Raw genomic sequence first — 22,616 nt, 5'->3', positions numbered from 1 at the left:
TTTCAAGTTCACTTGAAAAAAGCTTGTTTTTGGTAAATAAAATATAGGCTTCTTCAACAACTGTCTAGAAAAGTTTCATTAATATAAACATGTCCGAAATATCATATTTTATTAATTGACATCACAAAACACAGGGTGCGATGTTGCTAGTCCTAATAAAAGGCTAGAAAGCTTTCCTTTCATCACATGCAATCACGGTGTGGAGGATTGCAAGTTGGGTATAAACTTCTATTTCTTCAGTAACAGTGGGCTATACTGTATATAATGCAAACAGCATCATCCCTTGTGTTTTACATACAGTACCCTTCCAGGCAAATGAACACTCGAGAGAGGCACATGCACTGGTAGAGATGTTACTTAAGCTTGGTATACAAAGAAAACCTCTAATGAGCTACATCCTGCTAGTTATTAAAGATCATTAAAAGAGGACCCTCAGGCACTCTTACACAACCTGTACACCAAGTAGCCTTCCTTAGTATAGCATGCATAGCCTCCCCTATTCTCATCCATGGAATTGAAAGAATAGAACACAGCAAACCCGACTGAGCATGTGCTGCAAATGAGCTCCCAATGACAGCATAGCCAATGAGAAGTGTTGAGTCAGTTGGGCCTCCCCATCCTGAGTTAACTATACTTTCTATATCAAGCCCAGCAGAGTATGGTATTCAATTTACACAGCGAAAGGAAATAACCATAACAACTTATTATAACAATATAGTTAAAGAAAACATTAAAATCACAGGTAGATGACAGCTAAAAATGCTCCAAAATTACAAAGTAGCCTGTCCTCAAATGAGAACAACGGCACTTAATAGATTAAGAAAAAATGCTTCAAGAAAGAGTATAATGAGTGTCCATTTACACATATTTATATATGAGGACTACAGAACTATCAGACAGTTGGATACACCGAACCTTGTGAAAAACAAAATGTTATTAGGACATCCAGAATAACAAGTGCCGACCCTCATATGAAACGCTGGCAGTCGCATACTCTGAAATGTGAATTGAAGCTTTCATATAAGTCATAAAACAGATGTCTTTCAGGCTGTTAAGCTAATAGGGAGACAAGGATTTCAAATCACCCATTAATCAGTGGATTATAGCCACAGCAGACTGTTTTGTAATGACTAATGAAAGAAGCTATTCTGATTCTGTGTGCCAGTGTGGTTGTCAGCAATGCTAAATACACTCTGGGAGGATTGTCTGCCAGCTGAGGGAGGCTCTGCAGTTCAGCATGATATCTGGCTACCATCTTGGTCCTCGTTCATGGGCTGGATATAAAAAAAGGAATCCTTCGTCAGAGTGAAAACCATTTAAGCGGATGTAGCAGGCAGTGTTCTGTGATACACTGGCGTTACGGATTCTGTCCTGTCTCTCTCGGTGAGATGAGATGTGGTTAAAAGCTCTAAAAACCAGGAATGCAGGAGTCCGGCTCTTTTGCATTGCGGTTAAGACGCTCGCTTGCGGTGCGTAGGGTCGCCGGTTCATAGATTACCGAGGTCAAAGGGTGAAGAGTGTTGTGTGATACACTGCCGTTACAGATTCTGTCCTGTCCCCTGTCGATGAGATGAGATGTGGTTAAAAGCTCTCAAACCAGGAATGTAGATGTGCTCTTTTGCATTGTGGTTAAAATGCTTGCTTGTGGTGGATGAGGTCGCCGGTCAGCGCCCAGCCTCTGCCCTGTTACATGGACGTCACTGTGATGTGAACTATACAGTCGTGCTGGGTGTGATGGAGATGACCGGCATAATGTAGAACCACAGAGGAGTAAAGACTTTCTCAGGAATGAATGTAGAACACCACAGAGGGGTAAAGACCTTCTCAGGAATGAATGTAGAACACCACAGAGGGGTAAAGACCTTCTCAGGAATGAATGTAGAACACCACAGAGGGGTAAAGACCTTCTCAGGAATGAATGTAGAACACCACAGAGGGGTAAAGACCTTCTCAGGAATGAATGTAGAACACCACAGAGGGGTAAAGACCTTCTCAGGAATGAATGTAGAACACCACAGAGGGGTAAAGACCTTCTCAGGAATGAATGTAGAACACCACAGAGGGGTAAAGACCTTCTCAGGAATGAATGTAGAACACCACAGAGGGGTAAAGACCTTCTCAGGAATGAATGTAGAACACCACAGAGGGGTAAAGACCTTCTCAGGAATGAATGTAGAACACCACAGAGGGGTAAAGACCTTCTCAGGAATGAATGTAGAACACCACAGAGGGGTAAAGACCTTCTCAGGAATGAATGTAGAACACCACAGAGGGGTAAAGACCTTCTCAGGAATGAATGTAGAACACCACAGAGGGGTAAATACCTTCTCAGGAATGAATGTAGAACACCACAGAGGGGTAAAGACCTTCTCAGGAATGAATGTAGAACACCACAGAGGGGTAAAGACCTTCTCAGGAATGAATGTAGAACACCACCGAGGGGTAAAGACCTTCTCAGGAATGAATGTAGAACACCACAGAGGGGTAAAGACCTTCTCAGGAATGAATGTAGAACACCACAGAGGGGTAAAGACCTTCTCAGGAATGAATGTAGAACACCACAGAGGGGTAAAGACCTTCTCAGGAATGAATGTAGAACACCACAGAGGGGTAAAGACCTTCTCAGGAGCACGGTAAGAAGTAGGATGGAAGCATTATTTCCTGTTAATCTGAATCTCCAACATAGAGGCGTGTCCAGCAACTTTTTTCACCAACATATCTCACAAAAGGAAAGTGCTTACAATAATAGATTTAATTGTTTTGGTGCTGTTTATTTTTTACCATTTAAAGTACAAGTGACATATGTGTCCCACAAATAAAATGATGCAAACTTTCTTATTTTTGCAATGAGGTGAGTTTAAAATGTACTGACATGTTGGATCTGGTCATCCAAATTGTCAATTTCGTTGATACTTGAGTTACTCTCAAATGTATTTTAAGATAAACCCGTTTGAACAAGCGCTCAATTCCTTACTAAGCTTCTTCTATAAATGCAACATTTAATATTTCCTTCATTAATTGAGAGGAATGAGCTGAATGACGCACACTTCACTGCAATGGACTCTTCTGAACAGATCCTGTTATGTCATGGAAGGAAAATCCATGAAATCCCTCCTCAAAACAAGTGGAGTAAAGTTCCACATGTCATGGTGAAAGCAAGAACGCTCTTCTGAAACTTTTCATCCGCCAATGAAAGGTCTACAGTAATTAGAAATGGATTGCTGGCATTTAAACAGAATATTTAAATCTAAATAAGAAAAAAAACTGTAATTATATTCAATTTTATAGGGCAGAATTTAGCTGCATTACAAGTTGCATCTTAATTTATAAGGGTAATGCTTTTTAGAATGGAAACCAGGTGGCATATTTATCAGCATCAGTCTACGTCAGCCGTATGTGTTAGTATTAGAGGGGCTACCACAGCGGGGTAATTCAAGATCAAAGACTATAAAGTTCTAATAACCTCATTAGATTCATGCCAGACCCTAACCAAACGCTATGCTGCAGTTATTTACTTTGCTCATAAAGGGGCTCCCAGATGGGTTTCACTGGAGTCAAATTTGGAAGACATATACTAAATCAGCACATTTTACAAAAGTACAGCAACCATATGCTTTCTTCAGTATTACTGACTGTTCTGTTGTCATGCAGAGAAGGTGTTAGGAGCGGTGAGGCGTTGAGTGAGAACAGAGTCATTAATGCAGCTCTGCACAATGGATTTGGAACACATGTTGTGCAGTTGTCCTAATACAGAAGCATTGGTTTATACCATTGTTTAATAACTGTACTGTAGGTCACAACAAGAACATGTTACCCCTGTGCTAACATGCAGGTTCCAGCGTTATTTATTGCGAGGCTAACTTGCAGGTCTCTCTCAGTTCAAACCCCAATATTCTAATCTTCTTCCAACATGTGTATTTCATGTTGGTGAAAGTGGTACACACGTGTGACCATTTTATGTTCTTGTTTACAGTGCTACCTTGGCACGGTAGTTTTGCAGTTTCATCATGCTTTTCCACGGTTATCCCATCATTGGTACTGGTTTTACCACACCACGATGTGCTTCACCAGGATATCATCGTGGATGATATAAAATGCCTTATTAACTGAAAACGGTGTTATTGTTATGCATTTTGGGAGTCCATAAAACAAGAAATGTGTTTGCAATGTTTAAAATGTGACAGCTTGTGGATGTTTCACTGTACTGTATATCTTGGTGGTCGATTCCCTTTTGTTCCAGCTCCTTCCCCTTCTCTGCTTGGCGGTGTCGTCCACAGTGAAAGATGACGTTTAAGACAGCCCCTGGACTGTTGTGATCTTCTCCTCGCAGCCTCCCCATACTCTGAGCACCTCCTACCATTCAGTCTGGGGCTCTGTCCTACAGAGCCTGTGAATTGTGCTGTGCTTTACATAGACAAACGCCTATGGGGCTAGGTTGAGAACCACCCCCAGAGTACAAAATGAATAAAACACATACAGTATGTGACTAAATGATTCGCCACGAGAAATAACAAAATATACCACATAATTACTTTCATGTCTACTTTGGTTGTATAATAATGCATGTGTAAGGTGACCAGATTTTTAAGTCCTTAAACTGGGACTCCATAACTTCCTATGTCCAAGCTACGTGGAAGATCTCTGGTTTTTATTTTCACTTTGGCAATGTTTGATCGAATATTTTACTTTCAAAAACTTTTTTTTATGAATAAATTATCTTAATGTCTTTGTAATGTCATTTCTACACAAGTATAGTTATTACTTTACACAGTAGCAATTCAATAATATCAAATTCTGAGATTCTATTTTATTGCTGTTTACTGATGCAAATCTAGTCCCTTTTTCTGCCTAAGAAACTGCATCTTCTCCTCTGGTTTCCACTTTGAAGTCTCTAATCTAAATCAAAATAATAGATAACGACGCATTTGACCATGGCTAATTTCTTTGCTGATCTTGGCTGGAGTTTGTTTTTTTGAGTCAACAGTATAGGCCGAGACACGGATCCAGGTGTAATAAGATGAAATTGTATTCTTTTTCTGATCAAATGAAATGTCGTCGCTTCTTTACTTACAAAGGAATACTGTTTAATCTTCTTTAATATAAGCATACGCATTAGCCTGTGTAAAATGCGCAGAGACGCTTTCACATTATCATTGATTGGTACTGAAAAACTGCACAGACAAGGCAGCAAATGACATCATACAAATAACACGTTTTTAGCAGGTTTCTTTCTGTTTAAAGTGATACCTGTCAGCTTAAAAAAATGTTAAAAAGGACATTTGGAAATAAAACTATCTGGAGAAACTTAAAGGGATCCCCAGTAATTCAAGCCTTGACATTTGCCTCTTTTGCTGCAGGACAAACATGTTTTTATCAATGTGTTGTTTTTCTTATATTAAACTAATAGCTGTGATAAAGTAAAATACTTATAAAATCCCTTATATAGCTATCACACGTATGCAACAGATAGCATTAATCTTAAATATGAGTAGGCCTACTCCATTGTCTCTTTTTTTTCTTAAACTTTGTAGGATAAAATATACTTCTTCATAATACATTTAACACAGAAATAAAAATAAGAGGTAGAGCCAGTCTTCTAGTGCAGGCGGAGCGGAGAGGTCAAGTGGGGGTGTAGGGACAGATGAGGGTCTGGAGGTAGCTGGGTGCAGTCTGGTCAAAGCATCTGTAGGCTAGTACAAGTCTTGAACTGGATGCGAGCGGTGATCGGGAGCCAGTGGAGCGAGCGGAGTAGTGGAGTAGCGTGGGCGAAGCGAGGCAGAGAGAACACCAGGCGGGCAGCAGAGTTCTGGATGAGCTGGAGCGGACGGGTGGCGGACGCAGGGAGGCCAGCCAGGAGGGAGTTGCAGTAGTCTAGGCGGGAGAGTACCAGGGCCTGGACCAGGAGCTGGGTACCATTGTTGGTGAGGAAGGGTCGGATTCTTCGGATGTTGCTCAGGAAGAATCGGCAAGTGCGTGCCAGAGTGGAGATGTGCTGGGAATAAGAGAGGCAGGGGTCCAGGGTGACTCCAAGGTTCTTAGCTGAGGAAAAGCGAGAGAGTGTGGTAGATTCCAGAGGAACAGAGATAGAGAGATCAGAGGAGGGGGAGGAGGAGGGAAAGAAAAGGAGGTCAGATTTAGAGAGGTTGAGTTTGAGGTGATGCGAGTGCATCCAGGAGGAAATAGCAGACAGACAGGTAGAGATACGGGAGGAGATGGTGGAGTCAGAGGTGGGGAAGGAGAGGAAAATCTGAGCATCATCAGCATAAAAATGGTATGAGAAACCATAGGATGCGATGAGGGGGCCCAGGGAGCGGGTGTAGAGAGAGAACAGGAGAGGACCCAAGACTGACCCTTGGGGGACTCCAGTTAAGAGAGGGTGAGGTGTGGAGGTTGCTCCACGCCAGGTTACCTGGTAAGTGCAGTTGGAGAGGTAGGAGGAGAACCAGGCCAGAGCAGTGCCAGAGATCCCCAGGTCAGCGAGAGATGATAGTAGAATAGAGTGATCAACAGTGTCAAAGGCAGCAGAAAGGTCGAGGAGAATTAGGACAGAGGAGAGAGAGGCAGCTCGGGCACACTTTAGTGAGTTGGTGACAGACAGGAGGGCGGTTTCAGTGGAGTGAGCAGAGCGGAAGCCAGATTGGAGAGGGTCAAGCAGAGAGTGGTTGGACAGGAAAGCAGAGAGCTGGCGGTGTACAGTCCGCTCGAGGGTTTTGGAGAGGAAGGGTAGGAGGGAGACAGGACGGTAGCTCTGGAGGGAGGTGGGGTCGAGGGTAGGTTTTTTGAGGAGGGGAGTGATGGAGGCTTTTTTGAAGGCAGAGGGAAAGATACCAGAAAGTAGAGAGGTGTTGAGGAGGGAGGAGATGAAGGGGAGTAGAGCAGGAGCAGCAGCTTGAAAGAGGTGAGTGGGGAGGGGGTCCAAGGCACACGTGGTGGGTTTGTGACCCTGGAGCAGGGAGGAGAGGTCAGAGTCTAAGAGGGGCAAGAAGGTGGAGAAGGAGGGCGAGTTAGTAGGGGATGTAGTGGGTGTAGGGGTTGGAGCAGGAGGGGGTGCGGGGGAGGGAGAGGTGTTAAAGAGTTTGCGGATATCTGAGATTTTAGAAGAGAAGAAGGAGGCAAAGTCATCAGGGGAGATAGAGGAGGGAGGAGGAGGGGGGGAGGGTTTAGGAGGGAGGAGAAGGTAGAGAATAGTTTACGTAATAGTCATCCTTGCGGCTAAGAGAGGTTCCAGTAAAAGTTTGCAAGGGAATTGAAGGCAAAAAAACCTGAATAAATATGTTGGTCGCATAGCTGCAAATGTAAAGTGTTGAGCGTGGGTGTTTATGATTGGTATGACTGAAGGCACAGTTAATACAATATCAAAACACAAGTACAGCACCATGTGTCAGCAGCAAAAAAGGTACTGGACAAATTAAGAAAAGCTTTTGTTGCCCATTTTGCCCGTCTCAGACCCCCTAAATATGAAATACTGTATATTGATACCTCTCCTCTTCAAATGATATAACACAATTTTAATTAAAAAGCTGTCTCCCAAGTGCAGTGGTACAGTACCTGTAAGTCTATTAATTTACAATGAATACCGAACGAGGGGGCGGGGGTCCAAGAGTGGCTTTAATAGGTTAGGGGTTTTGTGGTAAAATTGCGATTGAAGGTCATTGAAGGAGGCTGTGTGGTCCAGTGGTTAAAGAAAAGGGCTTGTAACCAGGAGGTCCCCGGTTCAAATCCCACCTCAGCCACTGACTCATTGTGTGACCCTGAGCAAGTCACTTAACCTCCTTGTGCTTCGTCTTTCGGGTGAGACGTAATTGTAAGTGACTCTGCAGCTGATGCATAGTTCACACACCCTAGACTCTGTAAGTCGCTTTGGATAAAGGCGTCTGCTAAATAAACAAATAATAATAATAATAATAAGGTCAGGATTAGGGTTATGTGTAGCTGCTCCTGGAAGCGTGATTGTTCCTCGAGCATTTGGTTCTGGAGAGATCGACAATGTGCTATGCAGCAGACACACATGCCTCTACTCCCAATAGTACTCAAAGAAATGAAAGAAGCTATTTACAAACCGCTAACTAAGATCATGCAACAGTCTCTTGAGACAGGGGTTGTACCGACAGACTGGAGAATTGCAAAATGTAATACCGATCCACAAAAAGGGTTACAAAACCGAACCAGCTAACTACAGACCAATAAGCCTGACTTCTATTATTATGAAACTACAATAAGATCCAAAATGGAAAATTACCTATATGGTAACAGTATCCTGGGAGACAGTCAGCATGGTTTTAGGAAAGGGAGATCATGTCTAACTAACCAGCTTAATTTTTTTGACGATGTAACATCGACAATGGATAATTGCAAAGCATATGACATGGTTTATTTAGATTTCCAGAAAGCTGATGACAAAGTCCTGCATAAAAAAATCCAGAAAGTACTGATTAAAGGAGAAACCTCAAAATGGAGCGAGGTAACCAGTGGACTACCACAGGGATCAGTATTAGGTCCTCTGCTATTCCTAATCCTGACTTAGAGTGGCAAACACAGTTGCAGCAACAAAGGTCACTCAAAATGATCTAGACAGCATTCAGAACTGGGCAGACACATGGCAAATGACATTTAATAGAGAAAAGTGTAAGGTACTGCACACAGGCAATAAAAATGTGCATTATAAATACCATATGGGAGATACTGAAATTGAAGAAAGAATCTATGAAAATGATCTATGAGTTTATGTTGACTCAGAAATGTCTTCATCTAGACAATGTGGGGAAGCTATAAAAAAGGCCAACAAAATTCTCAGATATATAGTGAAAAGTGTTTAATTTAAATCAAGGGAAGTAAGACCTCATCTAGAATATTGTGTTCAGTTCTAGTCACCTCGCTACAAAAAGGATATTGCTGCTCTAGAAAGAGTGCAAAGCGACCGGAATTATTCTGGGTTTAAAAGGCATGTCGTATGCACACAGGCTAAAAGAATTTAATCTATTCAGTCTTGAACAAGGAAGACTATGCGGCGATCTGATTCAAGCATTCAAAATTCTAAAAGGTAGTGACAATGTCGACCCAGGGGACTTTTTTTGACCTGAAAAAAGAAACAAGGACCAGGGGTCACAAATGATTAGATAAAGGGCCATTCAGAACAGAAAATAGGAGGCACTTTTTTACACAGAGAATTGTGGGAGTCTGGAACCAACTCCCCAGTAATGTTGTTGAAGCTGACACCCTAGGATCCTTCAAGAAGCTGCTTGATGAGATTCTGGGATCAATACGCTAAACAACCAAACAAGCAAGATGGGCCTAATCGCCTCCTCTCGTTTGTAACCTTTCTTATGTTCTCTGAAAGTCTAAATAAAACAGCATCACATTCATCAATCACCTACCTAACTACTTGCTCTTCAATCACAGTTCATTTAACGCATCAACATTAACTCTCTAAATTTATTTTTAATCTGAATTACACACAGCGGTGCTGATTACTTTATAGCTAAACGTCATGGCCCCAAGTGACTTGTTGTACAGTGACATCTAGTGGCAAGAATAAATGTGCGCTCCCTGGCGAAGGTGTCTGAATGTATTTAGCAGTGCAGATCATTGTGAAAGATCTCAAATCCCTCCAGAACAATTTGAATACCTTGCAGAACCGTCAAGTTGAATCAGGACCACCCTGACATTGTTATAGCAGGCATTTCCAAATCTTTGTATCTATAATATAATAAGGAGAATATGAGGCTACATGCATCCATACCTAAATCATAAGAACCCCTCCATACACAAGCACACATACAAATGAAGAAAAACACAAGAGAATGAAAAAGAATTCCATCCTATTTTATTACACATCAGTTGTATAGCGCAGTAGCTTTCATCTCACTGTATGAAATCCCCCATCAATGTGACCTGGACACCTCAGCACTCCAGTTCAAGAGCTCAATGTGAATCTGTAATAGTACTTCTTATTCATATTGTCTAAAAAACACACACACAGCTGTCCAGTAAGCAGTACAGCAATCACTGTACTGTACATTATGTTGCAAAGCCCAAAATATGGTTGGCATTTACAATAAGATATACCATTTTATTATGGTGGAGATGCATTGTGCATGTATGTGTGTGCTGACAGGGCTGCACTCTGAATGCAGAGCGTCAGTGCACTGAATTCTCAACTGAATGAACAATGGTATCTATACTCAAACATCTAGGTCTACTGAGGGCTAAGTAAAGTAATTACATACACACACACATATATATAGTAGGCTTCCAAGATACCAATTTATTATACATTCTAAAAACAGCAGAAAACTTTAACAAGGAATTAGCCCACAGTTCACTGTGCGATTGACAATAGGCTGACAACAAAGCTGTCTGTATGAAAATGGCTCTTGACGTCCTGTGAAATATCCTTGCTCAAGGTTGTAAGCAGACTGATGTGCGACAGCAGCAGCAAGGAGCTCAATTCAATTTTTTTTTTAAATGGTTACAGTTTACAAAGAAACCCATCCCGCCCTAGCCTGGATTTTCTATGGTGACTGACTGATCACTTCTCACTCGGTATAAAGCATGCTATCATGTTACACAGTAATGCATTGCTGCTGTTGCACATTGATGACACCACACAGGTGTGAAGGACAATGGAAACAAAGCAAAGACCATATCTGATGGTAAGCTCTTAACAGTCCTAATAAATGACAACACTGTCACTGCTGACTGGTAGTATTGCACATGTGCAGCCATGCTAGAAAATCCATATTGCAGTGAACAGATACAGTACAAGGTAGTTACTTGATAGTTGATAGGATGCTAATAGTCTACATGCACCCTTCTATTTTCCACGCCTTGTTAATGTTGTTTAAGTACCGTTATATACCCAAGTGCTCTCATCTTACAGACACCCCACACACACCAAGATCCTCTCCTATACTAAAAGCAGAATTATACTAAGTAGGATCAATCATACTTTACATTTTATTAATATATACAATATTTTAATTAAGCATAAACTGTACATTTTTCAAATTCTTTTGTTAGCTCTATTTTTTTCTCAACCATAAATCAAGGTTTCGAATTCGGCCCGAATACCTACTTTTTGAGCAGGGTTCGGATTGCTTAGGATTCGGTGAACCGAATCTGAATCCTACATCCGCCCAAACACACATCGATTTTAATACATCCCTCCAATGTGTGCAGTTTTTCTTCAAATAAAAGACACAAATCCGGTATTGAACGTAACTGTTGTATTTATTAATTTAATAAGATCACGTTTGAGAAACACTGTCGCGGCTCTCAACTCTCTAAATTACTGGTGGTGCATGCACCAAACACATCACGCAGCTGCTGAATGTAAACATACCCCACCCCCGTATGCAACAGCACATTCACATCACACTTTTCATGGAGTAAAGTTATGCAGTAAACCTGTAATATATAGTAACGGCAAACTGTTGTAGACTTTTGTGCTTTGTTGCTTTGTCTGTGAAACGTGTTCTAGAGATCATACTGAGATAGAAAATAAAAACTCGGTGCACAGAAATATATATTTTTTTGTAACTTTACAACTGTCAGATGTGCAAAATGTTGTTGAACAATATGCTTTAGTAAATTGCATTTTACGTTATTGTAATGTGCCAATACAAGATTAATCATTTGAAACTGCTGTGTTTTATTAAAATAATTTTAAAACTGTTTTGTAGCCTATTTGATAGGTGTTACACACACGGTGCTTTTAAATCAACGTGGGTTTTATTTCGCAGGGAAATTTAGGTCACTTATGGTAATTTTTTTCCTCATAGCTCTCAGATCAGTTGACACGTCATAAAAGAAAATAGTGGGTTATGGCAAAGATGCAGCTCTCCTTTCTTGTAACGGTAAAGTAAACCGTCCTGTATTTTGATATTTCTGTTGTGGTGGGAGGGTGACAGTGGTAAATTGTGTAAGTTTCAAACTGAAATCAGGGATATATTTCCATTCGGTAATAAAAATACTATTAACTAAAAGGCTCAAAACAATAGATTGTGCGTGTCCCTTGCTAGTAGCTGCCAGTCTGTTTTTCATTGAAGAGTTTCCTTCAGTTTTCTTGACAATTTTTGTAGGATTCCGTATTCGTACGAATCTTGAGAGGGATTCGGTATTCGTCCGAATTCCCAAAACTTGGATTGGGTGCATCCCTACTTATGATACACATGTAACCCACATGCCTCATATGTAACAAGCATCCCGTGTGTAGCACACCGCAATGCGTCCCCTATGGTACCTATACACAAGTAATGTTTCCACACTTACACTAATACCTTCTTAAAATAGGAACAATAACTAAATTCACACTGCAAAGAAGCATATTCTAGAAAGCCTAATGACTGTAAATGTGCGATCCATTTGCATGCTGGTATTCAGCACCAGAAGTGAATATATCCTTCACCAACAACAAAGATAACATCATGAATATTTCTGCTAAAATCGGTTTTAAAAAAGAATCTCTTTGTTAAACAATCCTGAGAACATCAACAGCACAGTATCTGTACTAGGAGTGCTACCTGTCCTGGTTTAATATAGAGCGCTCTTATTAGGACGAATTTAGGGGCAAAATTAATAAAATCAAGACCCAAGAAGCATTTTTGTGTAGTTCTGTTTTAAGGCAGCATCACTGGACCATATCATCTATTATACAGCTAATACTGTAACCAACATCAATCACAATTGCCAGTAAAACAACCCCAAACTGATAAACAGCTTTGTCGCAGTGGTTCGGGGTTTCCTGGGCAATCACAAGGCCGAAAACAATGTGGAGCTGGTTGAGACTCTGGTGAAGAACTACGGCACAATGGGCTGTAGGATGTCCCTCAAAGTCCATATCCTTGATGCTCATCTTGATAAATTCAAGGAGAACATGGGAGCGTACTCGGAGGAGCAAGGCGAGCGCTTCCACCAGGATATACTGGACTTTGAACGCCGCTACCAAGGACAGTATAACGAGAACATGATGGGAGACTACATTTGGGGGCTGATTCGTGAAAGTGATTTACAGTATAATCGTAAATCTCGAAAAACTACTCACTTCTAAATCTTTTGTAGTCATTTTTGTATTACTTTAGTATAAATACATGTTAATTTGGATTCATATGTTGTTTTTTTCTGACTTTATATGAACGAAAAGACACAAATTCGCCTGTTTTCTCATTGGAAATAGGTAAATTTCAAAATATCACTGTCCTGGTCACAAAAGCAAAGTTTGTGGGGAATAATAGCCATTTTCTATACTTTTGAGGCATAAGCAATTAGGAAATAACACTTACTACCCAGGAACAAAAATTGTGTTACATAGTGTAATTGTTGATCTATGATTAACAATAAAAAACGTAAATATTGAAGCAACAAATATAAAATAACTTCTCACCCATGTAAGATACAGAATGATTATTTGGGGACACCCCTACCCACCCTCTTATTTACACCTGCTGGTGAAACACTATTTCAGCCGTAATCTGTGACAAACCAGTTTCTATTCAGAGATCGCCCTCTAGTGTGCAGAAGATGCAGGACAGGTTAAACCGTATATCATATTGACTTCAGTTTTATCGAGCGATTCTTCTGCATTTGTACAGCTGGTTTTGGCTGCCACTGTGTACCACCTGACTGCCACAGAAGTGGTTTTGAGTTACTTCTCCAATGATTGACACCGCACACACCCAATCAGATATATACATACATACACTAGAGTTTGTGAAACTGCTTTCTATTTTTAAATTAATCCTACATGTAAAACTAAATTGGGGAGACCAGGTATTTCAGCAAGTAATCATTTCAAAAGAGGGGTCACGACCTACAAAGGATGATGCATGTACATTGAAAAGTCAGTTATTTTACAAGATCTGAGGAGACTTTCGTTCTAAAGACAGAAATACGCATGGATGAATTAAAATTATATATATATATATATATATATATATATATTTTAGCTCAAAGAGCATACTGTATATATAATGTTTCACACATAATTTAAGACCAAATGCAAAGAATCCAATTCAATTTTATGCCATCATAACATAGTGTGTGCTATATTTTTATGAAATAAAAAAGCAAAAATTGCATAGACAACACTGGTTACTAGAACACTTAAAACAGGAACCCTTTTTAAATCAAGGATGAGCATGAATTTTGATAAAAACTTCCTGATTGACACTTTATGGACTGCATCAGATAGACATCAACTGGTAATCTGTCATGCTGTCTAATTAAAAAAATAAAAATACCGCTCTCTAAAGATCAAACCTCACATGTAAGTGTGACGTACGCATGTACAAACCTCTGTAAGCCTCCACTTTATTATGCATGTTCAAAACTCTGGATCAATATGTGCAGCTCGTTGTAGGTCTTCTGGACATGCTCCTCATCAGTTATTGATTGGCATTATCGATAATCTCAGAAGAAATGCATCTATGAAACATCAGAAGCTGCAGATATGGATAACATTGTTAAGCATCTGTCTAACTAGATTTACTTGTAAACCTTTGTTTAATTCAGAACAAAATATCAAGTTTAACTAGGATCAGAAACAGATAAGTCAGTGCAGAGAAAATACTATTTGCTGCAATTAACCACGAAAAAAAACTGCAACTTTACAAAAAAAAAAAAAATTAAGAATAATGCAAATCATGCACACAGTCCATCATTGAGCTTTTTTTCATTTCTTATTTTAAGGCAGAAAGCAAGAGGCGTCACAAACTGAGCTAATGGCCACCCTCCTGGGTGATGTGGTTAGCTGTGCTTCACAAAGTCTGGTGTTTGGATCCCTGTGTGCAGAGTCAGGGACCCGGGTCTATCCACTGCCAGGGCGGGGTGGCAAGCCTCTGTGAATGTGTGCCGGTAGGAGAACAGCAGCTGCCCACTCTGTGTGTTGAAGAACAGCAGCCGCCCGTGCAGGTAATCCAGCAGAGTTCCGATCCGCAGCGGCAGCTCCGCCACCTGGATGTCAGCCTGGGTACTGCTGTGGAGGAACTCGAACCTGCGACTGAGATCAAGGGATGGAGGAGAAATTAAGCAGAAGAAGAAAAAGCAGAATAAGCAGAAGCAGCAGAAGCTGTCTGAATAAGCAGTACCTTGTTGGAGAGGAGTTGCAGCGAATGCACCAGGAGGTGCTGTTCTGCCCCAGGGGACTGTCTCTCGGTGTGGAGGGATACAGCACTCCGATCCTGTAGGCCTCACTTCCGCCCACTGCAGTTTCCCAATAGTGATACCCACGAGGGGGTAGCAGCTCCCCCAGGACCCCCAGAGAGCTGGGACAGAAACAACAGTGAAACAAAACACACTAGAGACTGTGTGCAGGGCTGTGAAATATGGGGATTAAAGTAACAGCCGCAAATTCAGAATGAATTCCGGCTGAATACCACAGGAACAACACCTGAATATCTACTGCACTTCCTCCGAGTTCTGAAGCACTTCATTTTGAATTCGGCCCTGTTAATTCATAGCGATTTTAAAACGTTTAAAGTTCCCCTTTCTCCTCCATCCGTTCCTTATGAATTCACTGTTTATTCTTCACTAATTCATACCCTCTTACTCGCCCAGCAGGGAAGTGCATAAAATATTCAGGGGTTATTCCTGTGGTATTCCGCTGGAATTCATTATGAATTTAAGTGTTACCAGTAATCTTAATTAATAGGGGCCCTGCAATAAACTGATAGCCATGCTGATCCTCTCTGTACATTAAGAACGCACTGTGATTACTTGGGTGTCCAAAGGGACAAACACAACAAAATTCCAACAGCCTAAGGGGCTGAATAAAATGGTCTAAAATCCAGATTATAATACACACATTTGTTTTATTTTTGATACCGCAAACAGAAATGCAGCAGTACAACTAATGGTTTAATAGCTAAAGTCATATGGAAACTTACTCATTGAGTTTGGCCCTGTGTTTGAAGGTCTGCTCCTGGTAGTGAATGGCAGTGCCGTCCTCTGAGAGCACGAGGGCTGAGTTGGCGGTTTCTTTTAACAGGTGAAACCTGGTACCTGTTGATTAAGTGAAGAGTGGCAGGGGTTGGGTGGCTTTCATTCAAGGTGACAAGTCTGCAAGGTGTTTATATTGTTCTGGAGGGCTACAGGATTCTTTTAATGCGTTCAGGGGTGATAATCACATTTGAATCTGTTCCTGGCCCTCTGTCAGATCAGCAGTCTTGTCCATTTTGACTGAAACTGACTCTCAAAAAGAGAGGTATATTACATAATACTGTACTTTATAAAACAGCAGGCAGAGATGCTGCTCTCTGATTGGTCAATCACACGTTCCACCCATTGTTATATTTCACATCACCACCACGGCTGGAGCCTCATCACAAAATATTGATAATGAAATATTAATCTGTTAAGAGTAAGCGGAAACAAAAAGGAGACGGGAAATTGAAGAACACAGGGACTCCAGGCACCCCTCCCGTCACAATAAAGAATGCACTACACCTGAAGAGCTTCAATACAAACAGACGAGTCAGGAAGAAGATATGCAACAAGACCATTCAATGAATCAAATGTGAATCAGAACGCCCACACTCAAACACATCATTCAGCAAGACCTGTCATTGATGATGTTCATATTCTCACCAAAGCGGGGCTTGAAACACGGTAAATAATGTCCAGAATGGGTCACAAAAATAAGGCATTCATCACAAGCTACTGGCAAGCAAGCAATGAAGAAAGAAATACATGGTCCCATATGCTTACTGGCAGCAAACCAACCAAATTCAAACAGTCCTTCGTCCACACTGGAAATGACCCGGAGCAAACAAAGCAGAGACAAACTCTTCCCTCTACACAAGCATCTGCACTGTCCTCTCTCAATAACACAGAGGCTAACTCCTCCCTCTACACACACATCTGCACCGTCCTCTCTCAATAACACAGAGGCTAACTCCTCCCTCTACACACACATCTGCACCGTCCTCTCTCAATAACACAGAGGCTAACTCCTCCCTCTACACACACATCTGCACTGTCCTCTCTCAATAACACAGAGGCTAACTCCTCCCTCTTCACACACATCTGCACTGTCCTCTCTCAATAACACAGAGGCTAACTCCTCCCTCTACACATGCATCTGCACCGTCCTCTCAATAACATGCACATGGGAGCAATAGCTAGTATTACTATTTGTACAAGAATACATGTAGTCTCTCTGTCACAACATCATGATGTATCCTTACCTTTCGTAGAGATTAGCGCTGCCTCGCTTTGCTCACTCGCTCCAGCAAAGTTTACAGCTTTGATATAGAAAAGGTAATTCTCGCTTGGCTGTAAAAGCACCTTCTGTTCACAGTTTCTTATTCCAGATACAGACCTATAAAAGATACAATAAAAACACAATCATGCCTTTTAATGAAAAATAAACTAAACCTAAACTAGGTACATGGTTGTTTTGTAAAGAATATTTCTTACTGCCATTTGAGAAGCACTTTATTACTTAAATAAATTTGCTTGTGTAATATTTAATGTATTTATGCTATATGCTAATGTTTAATAATCTTTTTGGTGACTACATGCACAGTAGTCACAAAAAGTAAAAATTTGTAAATTGTGTGTGCTTGTTGTGGCTAGGACCCCCTTGTAAACAAAGCTAGGACCCCCTTGTAAACAATATGATACATCTAAAGTGTTTAAAACAATTCAGTCTGCAGTCAGCAGTTTTGCAACATCATATAGTAAGCGTAGTAACTATACAGTAGGCATACTATTATCTATGATGCTCAGATAAGCAATCAATATCGAACATTTCATGTAGGCCTTGAGTGTTTAAAGATATTTACATCAAATGGTTTTAACCTGGTGGCTGTATGAATTCTGTTTAGTCTCAAATGGTTTTAACCTGGTGGCTGTATGAATTCTGTTGAGTCTCAAATGGTTTTAACCTGGTGCCTGTATGAATTCTGTTGAGTCTCAAATGGTTTTAACCTGGTGCCTGTATGAATTCTGTTTAGTCTCAAATGGTTTTAACCTGGTGGCTGTATGAATTCTGTTTAGTCTCAAATGGTTTTAACCTGGTGGCTGTATGACTTCAGTTTAGTCTCAAATGGTTTTAACCTGGTGGCTGTATGACTTCAGTTTAGTCTCATCAAATGGTTTTAACCTGGTGCCTGTATGAACCCCTAGAGGGCAGTGTTGAGACACACTAGCAGGGGGACAGTGTGTGTGAGGTGGCTGGCCCTGCCCTTGCCAGTGCTGTAGATGGTCTGTGGATATATTTTAGTGCGTTGAACAATTCATGAGAAACTGAAGGCAAAAAAGTAATGTTAAAAAAATAAAAAAATACATTTTGCACTGATAATGATTTATTTACTAAAACTGCATTGTTAGTATAGTCTGGAAATACTAAAATAAACGTAATAAAAAGTCAATGAAAACATTTCCACTAGAATTTATTTTATTTTGTCAAAATGTTTGACTTTGAATTTATTAAGTTGAAGTAGAATTTGATATTAATAAGTGCTACACCTTGCTGTTGTGCTAGATTATTGACAAGAATGTTACATTGAAAGAAATGGTCGTAGTGGAGCGTTGCTTTGCAGAGCGATGGCCTTTCAGGGCCTGACCCACCTGAGCCCTTCTCCCTCACAAGCGTATTGCTTGCAGTACTCCAGAGTGAAGCACTCCACGGCGTCCAGGTTTGCTGAACTCCATCGGATGGTGGCTGTGTCCCAGCACACCGTGCATTCCTCTGACTTGATTACAGGGCCTGAGGGAGCTGCAAAACAAAACAGGAGAGAGGGGGAATCCCACGGACTCTGCACTCGCGCTAACAACAGGAGTTCATCCAAGAAAAGTGTGGGGCCGCAGGTCAAATGGGAGTAACAATTTAATCTTCAAAATGTGTCAGTCCACTGCAGAGAGATTTCTATGACACCACCATTTCATCTTCCAGTTTATTCATTTTAAGTTTTACAATTTGGGACACATATGTTATGTGTCCCAAACATAAGTTAGTCCAGTGAATCAGAAAGGAAGGCTTGAATAAAGAAGACATAGAGGATACTGTGTGAATATTCATCTGAAGCGCGTGAGTGGGTTATATATCTGCCTGCCAGCAATTACCAGAGTACAACACCAACGCAGATTCACAAAGATGGAGGAGATGCGATAATATTGCTGCGATTTTGCATGTCTGATTCCAATGGATATCTATGTAAACTATTCTAAGGACAACTGAGTAACCTGTTTCTGATAGGACAGCTCCAGGGGCCATGATAGCAGTAGAAAGAAAACAAGATTGTGAAATTGCGCAAGTCATTTGTTTTTCCAGTCTGATAATATGAAATGTTAAGGGAAAGTGAAAATTGAGAGGACACACAGATGGACTTAGATTTAAATGATGGTGGTATTTGTATCCACATACATCACTGAAATAGACTGCAATTATATATATATATGACACACACAGTACAAAATAAACCAATTAGAATCATATACACTCCCAGGAAGCTGTATGCTTTCAAGCATGTAGCGGCAACTTTCAAACATCTCTAGATGCACTTTAGGGCACACTTCTGGCTATACGAAGTGGCGGTCCATGAGTCTTTGGAATTCAGACGTGGGGTGCTGCGTGCTGCCAAGTTCCAACTCGTTTCAAGCAGTGGTTATCATTGAGTGTGAAATACCATCCCCCACAAACATGATGCATCTCTTACCTGTTCTAAAAGAGGTCTTCTCACTGGGTAAACTGCAGCCTGTGTAGTTCACAGCCATGACCCACACCAAATAGCACTTATCAGGCTCCAAGTCCTCCAGTGTGCAATAGCTCTCCTTCACTGTCACTCTGTATTCTTCAGACATGGCTACAGGGTTAAACAGACACACGTTAACAAGGTAACAGCAGGAATCGCAGGCATGTTACACACTGCTAAAGGGTTCATGTTGCTGTTTCCCTTCTACTTTTTTCAAGCGGTGAAAAAAAAAAGCCAGCATGAGTGTGGCTCCTTGCTGGACTCCTGTGTACCACAAACTGCGGAAATAGGAGCAATGTAATATGTGTCGAGATTCCTACAGTTATATATTTTACTGGAAGAAATATATTTACACTATTCTTTCAGAAATGGAGATTTTCACGGCAGCTACATATTACGCGGGAATGGGTTAATTCCACAGAAATCGTGAAATCCGTGAAAAAAAATGAAGCCTTAGAAATAATGAGGTCCCTGGTGGGAGTGAGTACACAGAGATAGAGCCTCTTCTTAACAGAGTCTAGAGGGAGTGAATGAATGAGCCAGCAGCAGCTATGGTCTGTACCTCCCTGTGGTTCCTCCATACAGTAGACCTGGAAGCAGTCAATAACATCGCCCTCGTTCACCTTCCAGTAGACCATCACAGACGAACTGGTGGCAGAGCTTGCTTCCTGTGGCTGTAGCTTTGGGGTCTGAGGAACTGAACAAAACTGCATTTAATACGCACGCCACGGTAAACAGGACAGGAGAAGTCAATCTGTGAGCCATGACATAACCTTGTAGAGGTTTGCAAGGACTATGGAGTGTCTTGTCTTACAGCTCCTGTATCATTTGTGTACCACTTTTTAGTATGGTCAAAAACAGCCTGGATTGTGAACCAATAACTAGCCCCAGCTTCTATTGTGCCGAGAATCATTTGGTTCCTCAGAAAACTCTATAGATAAACTGCAGCACCCTGCTGGCACGTTTGCTGTTGATCACATGGCACAAGATATGATTAAGGTACCAGGAAGCAACAAGGCCGTCTTTAAATTATAGGCATGGATTTTAAAACCTTTAATAACACCATAATAAATGCATGTGTGCATGTTAGTTATAAAAGTATATATAATTCTCTCCAGTCATTAGCTGCTTTGTGTAAAAGACTGAGGGCTTTCTTACCAGCAATGCTTTTCAGTAGCTTCTGTCCATTTCCCGAGGTGCTTTTAGCATAATCTTCAAACACAGGGAAGGCACTGGGGGCCAGTTCTAGAGCCACGGTTGTCTCTAGGGCATTGTTGAGTCTATCAACACAAAGCTAGCTGTATTCATTTAATGACAACACAGTGTAATAAACACAGACTAGTAATGAACACCCAGCAATACTAAGTACAGACACCAAATTAAAACCATCAGGGAACAACAAGGTTAAGAGCCGAGTCAATATCAGTAGTTAAACCTTCAGCAGTTAAGGTTGTTATAATATTATAAATGGTATCCAGAACTTTTGGTTTTTTTTAGTTATTGTCAATGGTTTTTACCCTGGTTTTCTCCCCAATTTGGAATGACCAATTATTGTTTTTATCCCGGTTCACCGCTACAACCCCCTGGCGACTCGGGAAACAGAGGCTGAAACATGCGTCCTCCGAAATACGCGTCCTCCAAAACGTGTTACTGCCAATCCGTCATTTTTTGCACTGCAGATCCACAGCGAAGCCACCAGACTTATAGTGCCAGAGGACAACACAGATCTGAATGACCCACAGGCACCCTATCAGCCACAGGGGTCGCTGGTGCACGGCGAACCGTGGATTCCCCTGCCGACCTAATTCCTCCCTACCCGGGCGGCACTCAGCCAATTGTGCGCCGCCCCCTTGGAACCCCCAGTCAAGATCGGCAATGACATAGCCTGGATTCGAACCTGCGACCTCCAGGCTATAGGGCGCATCCTGCAACCACACAGAGCACCTTTACTGGATGGGTGTCCAGTACTAATTTGAAAATGATATGGTTTAGAAACATCTTAGAACATGCTTTTCCACAGACTACAGTGCACTATTGTACATATACACAATCATACTTTCAACAGATAAACATGGCAACATTCAAAACAAGACAAAGCAGCATTTCTTTTTTATAATTTGAAGTCATTCACAGTGATGAAAGGCTAGCAGTAAGCCTGTTGTACTGCATGCTATATGAAAGGCTAGCAGTAAGCCTGTTGTATTGCATGCCATATGAAAGGCTAGCAGTAAGCCTGTTGTATTGCATGCTATGCAAAGCAGTGCAACTTGCCGCCATTTAAGTTTTCAATTGAATGGACATTGCAGAATCAGCCTAATTTAATGACCCACTAATTATAATGAAAGGAGTTTGCATTATGCAAGACTACTTTGTTGTTTCTTACAGGACTGGATAGTGATATAATCAGAGGCAAGTACTTCTGAGCAAAAACCTTAGCTTTATTAAATTAACTTTAATCTGTTTATAACTATAATGCCCATCACAGCCTTGTACAAGTTGAGTATGTTAAAAGCAAACTGTAGTAAAGCACAGCTAGTATGGTCATGCATGCTGAATGAAACATGACAAACTACAGTACAGGACGGTAAATGCATTGTAAAGACACGGGTAAAGCATGGCAAAAGTACTGTGCAAATTCACCATGGTAAACGAAAAGGAAAACATGCAACGTGTTATCAGAAACTTGCCTTAATGTTTCCATATTTCACAACAAATCTACAGCTGAGTGCAAATGTATTAGAACACCCCATTGTTGTGCATATGAAAATCAAACCACTGGAACTGAACATACTGGAAAATGGTCATAATAGACAAATTAGTGCTTGTCTAGTTTAATTGAGGACTTTAATAGGCCACATGTGCAGTTCATTTAAAATAGAAGGTTTACTTTAACCAATATGCTGCACACAAAACCAGACACAAACT

At 41.0% G+C, this 22,616-nt stretch overlaps 1 protein-coding gene across 1 annotated transcript in view; it reads right to left on the bottom strand.

The window, feature by feature from the left end:
- Positions 1 to 9,806: 9,806 nt before the first annotated feature.
- LOC117973387 (cardiomyopathy-associated protein 5-like) overlaps positions 9,807 to 22,616 on the bottom strand; it is a 28,421-nt gene continuing 15,611 nt past the window's right edge. The window contains exons 6-13 of the mRNA XM_034925650.2: positions 20,850 to 20,971; positions 20,254 to 20,388; positions 19,656 to 19,802; positions 18,568 to 18,715; positions 17,181 to 17,314; positions 15,882 to 15,996; positions 15,084 to 15,260; positions 9,807 to 14,995 (exon numbers count right to left, since the gene is read on the bottom strand). Of these exons, the coding sequence (XP_034781541.2) occupies positions 14,743 to 14,995; positions 15,084 to 15,260; positions 15,882 to 15,996; positions 17,181 to 17,314; positions 18,568 to 18,715; positions 19,656 to 19,802; positions 20,254 to 20,388; positions 20,850 to 20,971 (1,231 nt within the window). The 3' untranslated portion in view covers positions 9,807 to 14,742. The remainder of the gene's footprint in view (positions 14,996 to 15,083; positions 15,261 to 15,881; positions 15,997 to 17,180; positions 17,315 to 18,567; positions 18,716 to 19,655; positions 19,803 to 20,253; positions 20,389 to 20,849; positions 20,972 to 22,616) is intronic.

The sequence above is a fragment of the Acipenser ruthenus genome, chromosome 1, assembly GCF_902713425.1.
Source record: "Acipenser ruthenus chromosome 1, fAciRut3.2 maternal haplotype, whole genome shotgun sequence".
Classification (NCBI taxonomy): Eukaryota; Metazoa; Chordata; class Actinopteri; order Acipenseriformes; family Acipenseridae; genus Acipenser; species Acipenser ruthenus.
Note: the sequence above shows the minus strand (reverse complement) of the source record. Positions and strands in the feature narration are given on the sequence as shown.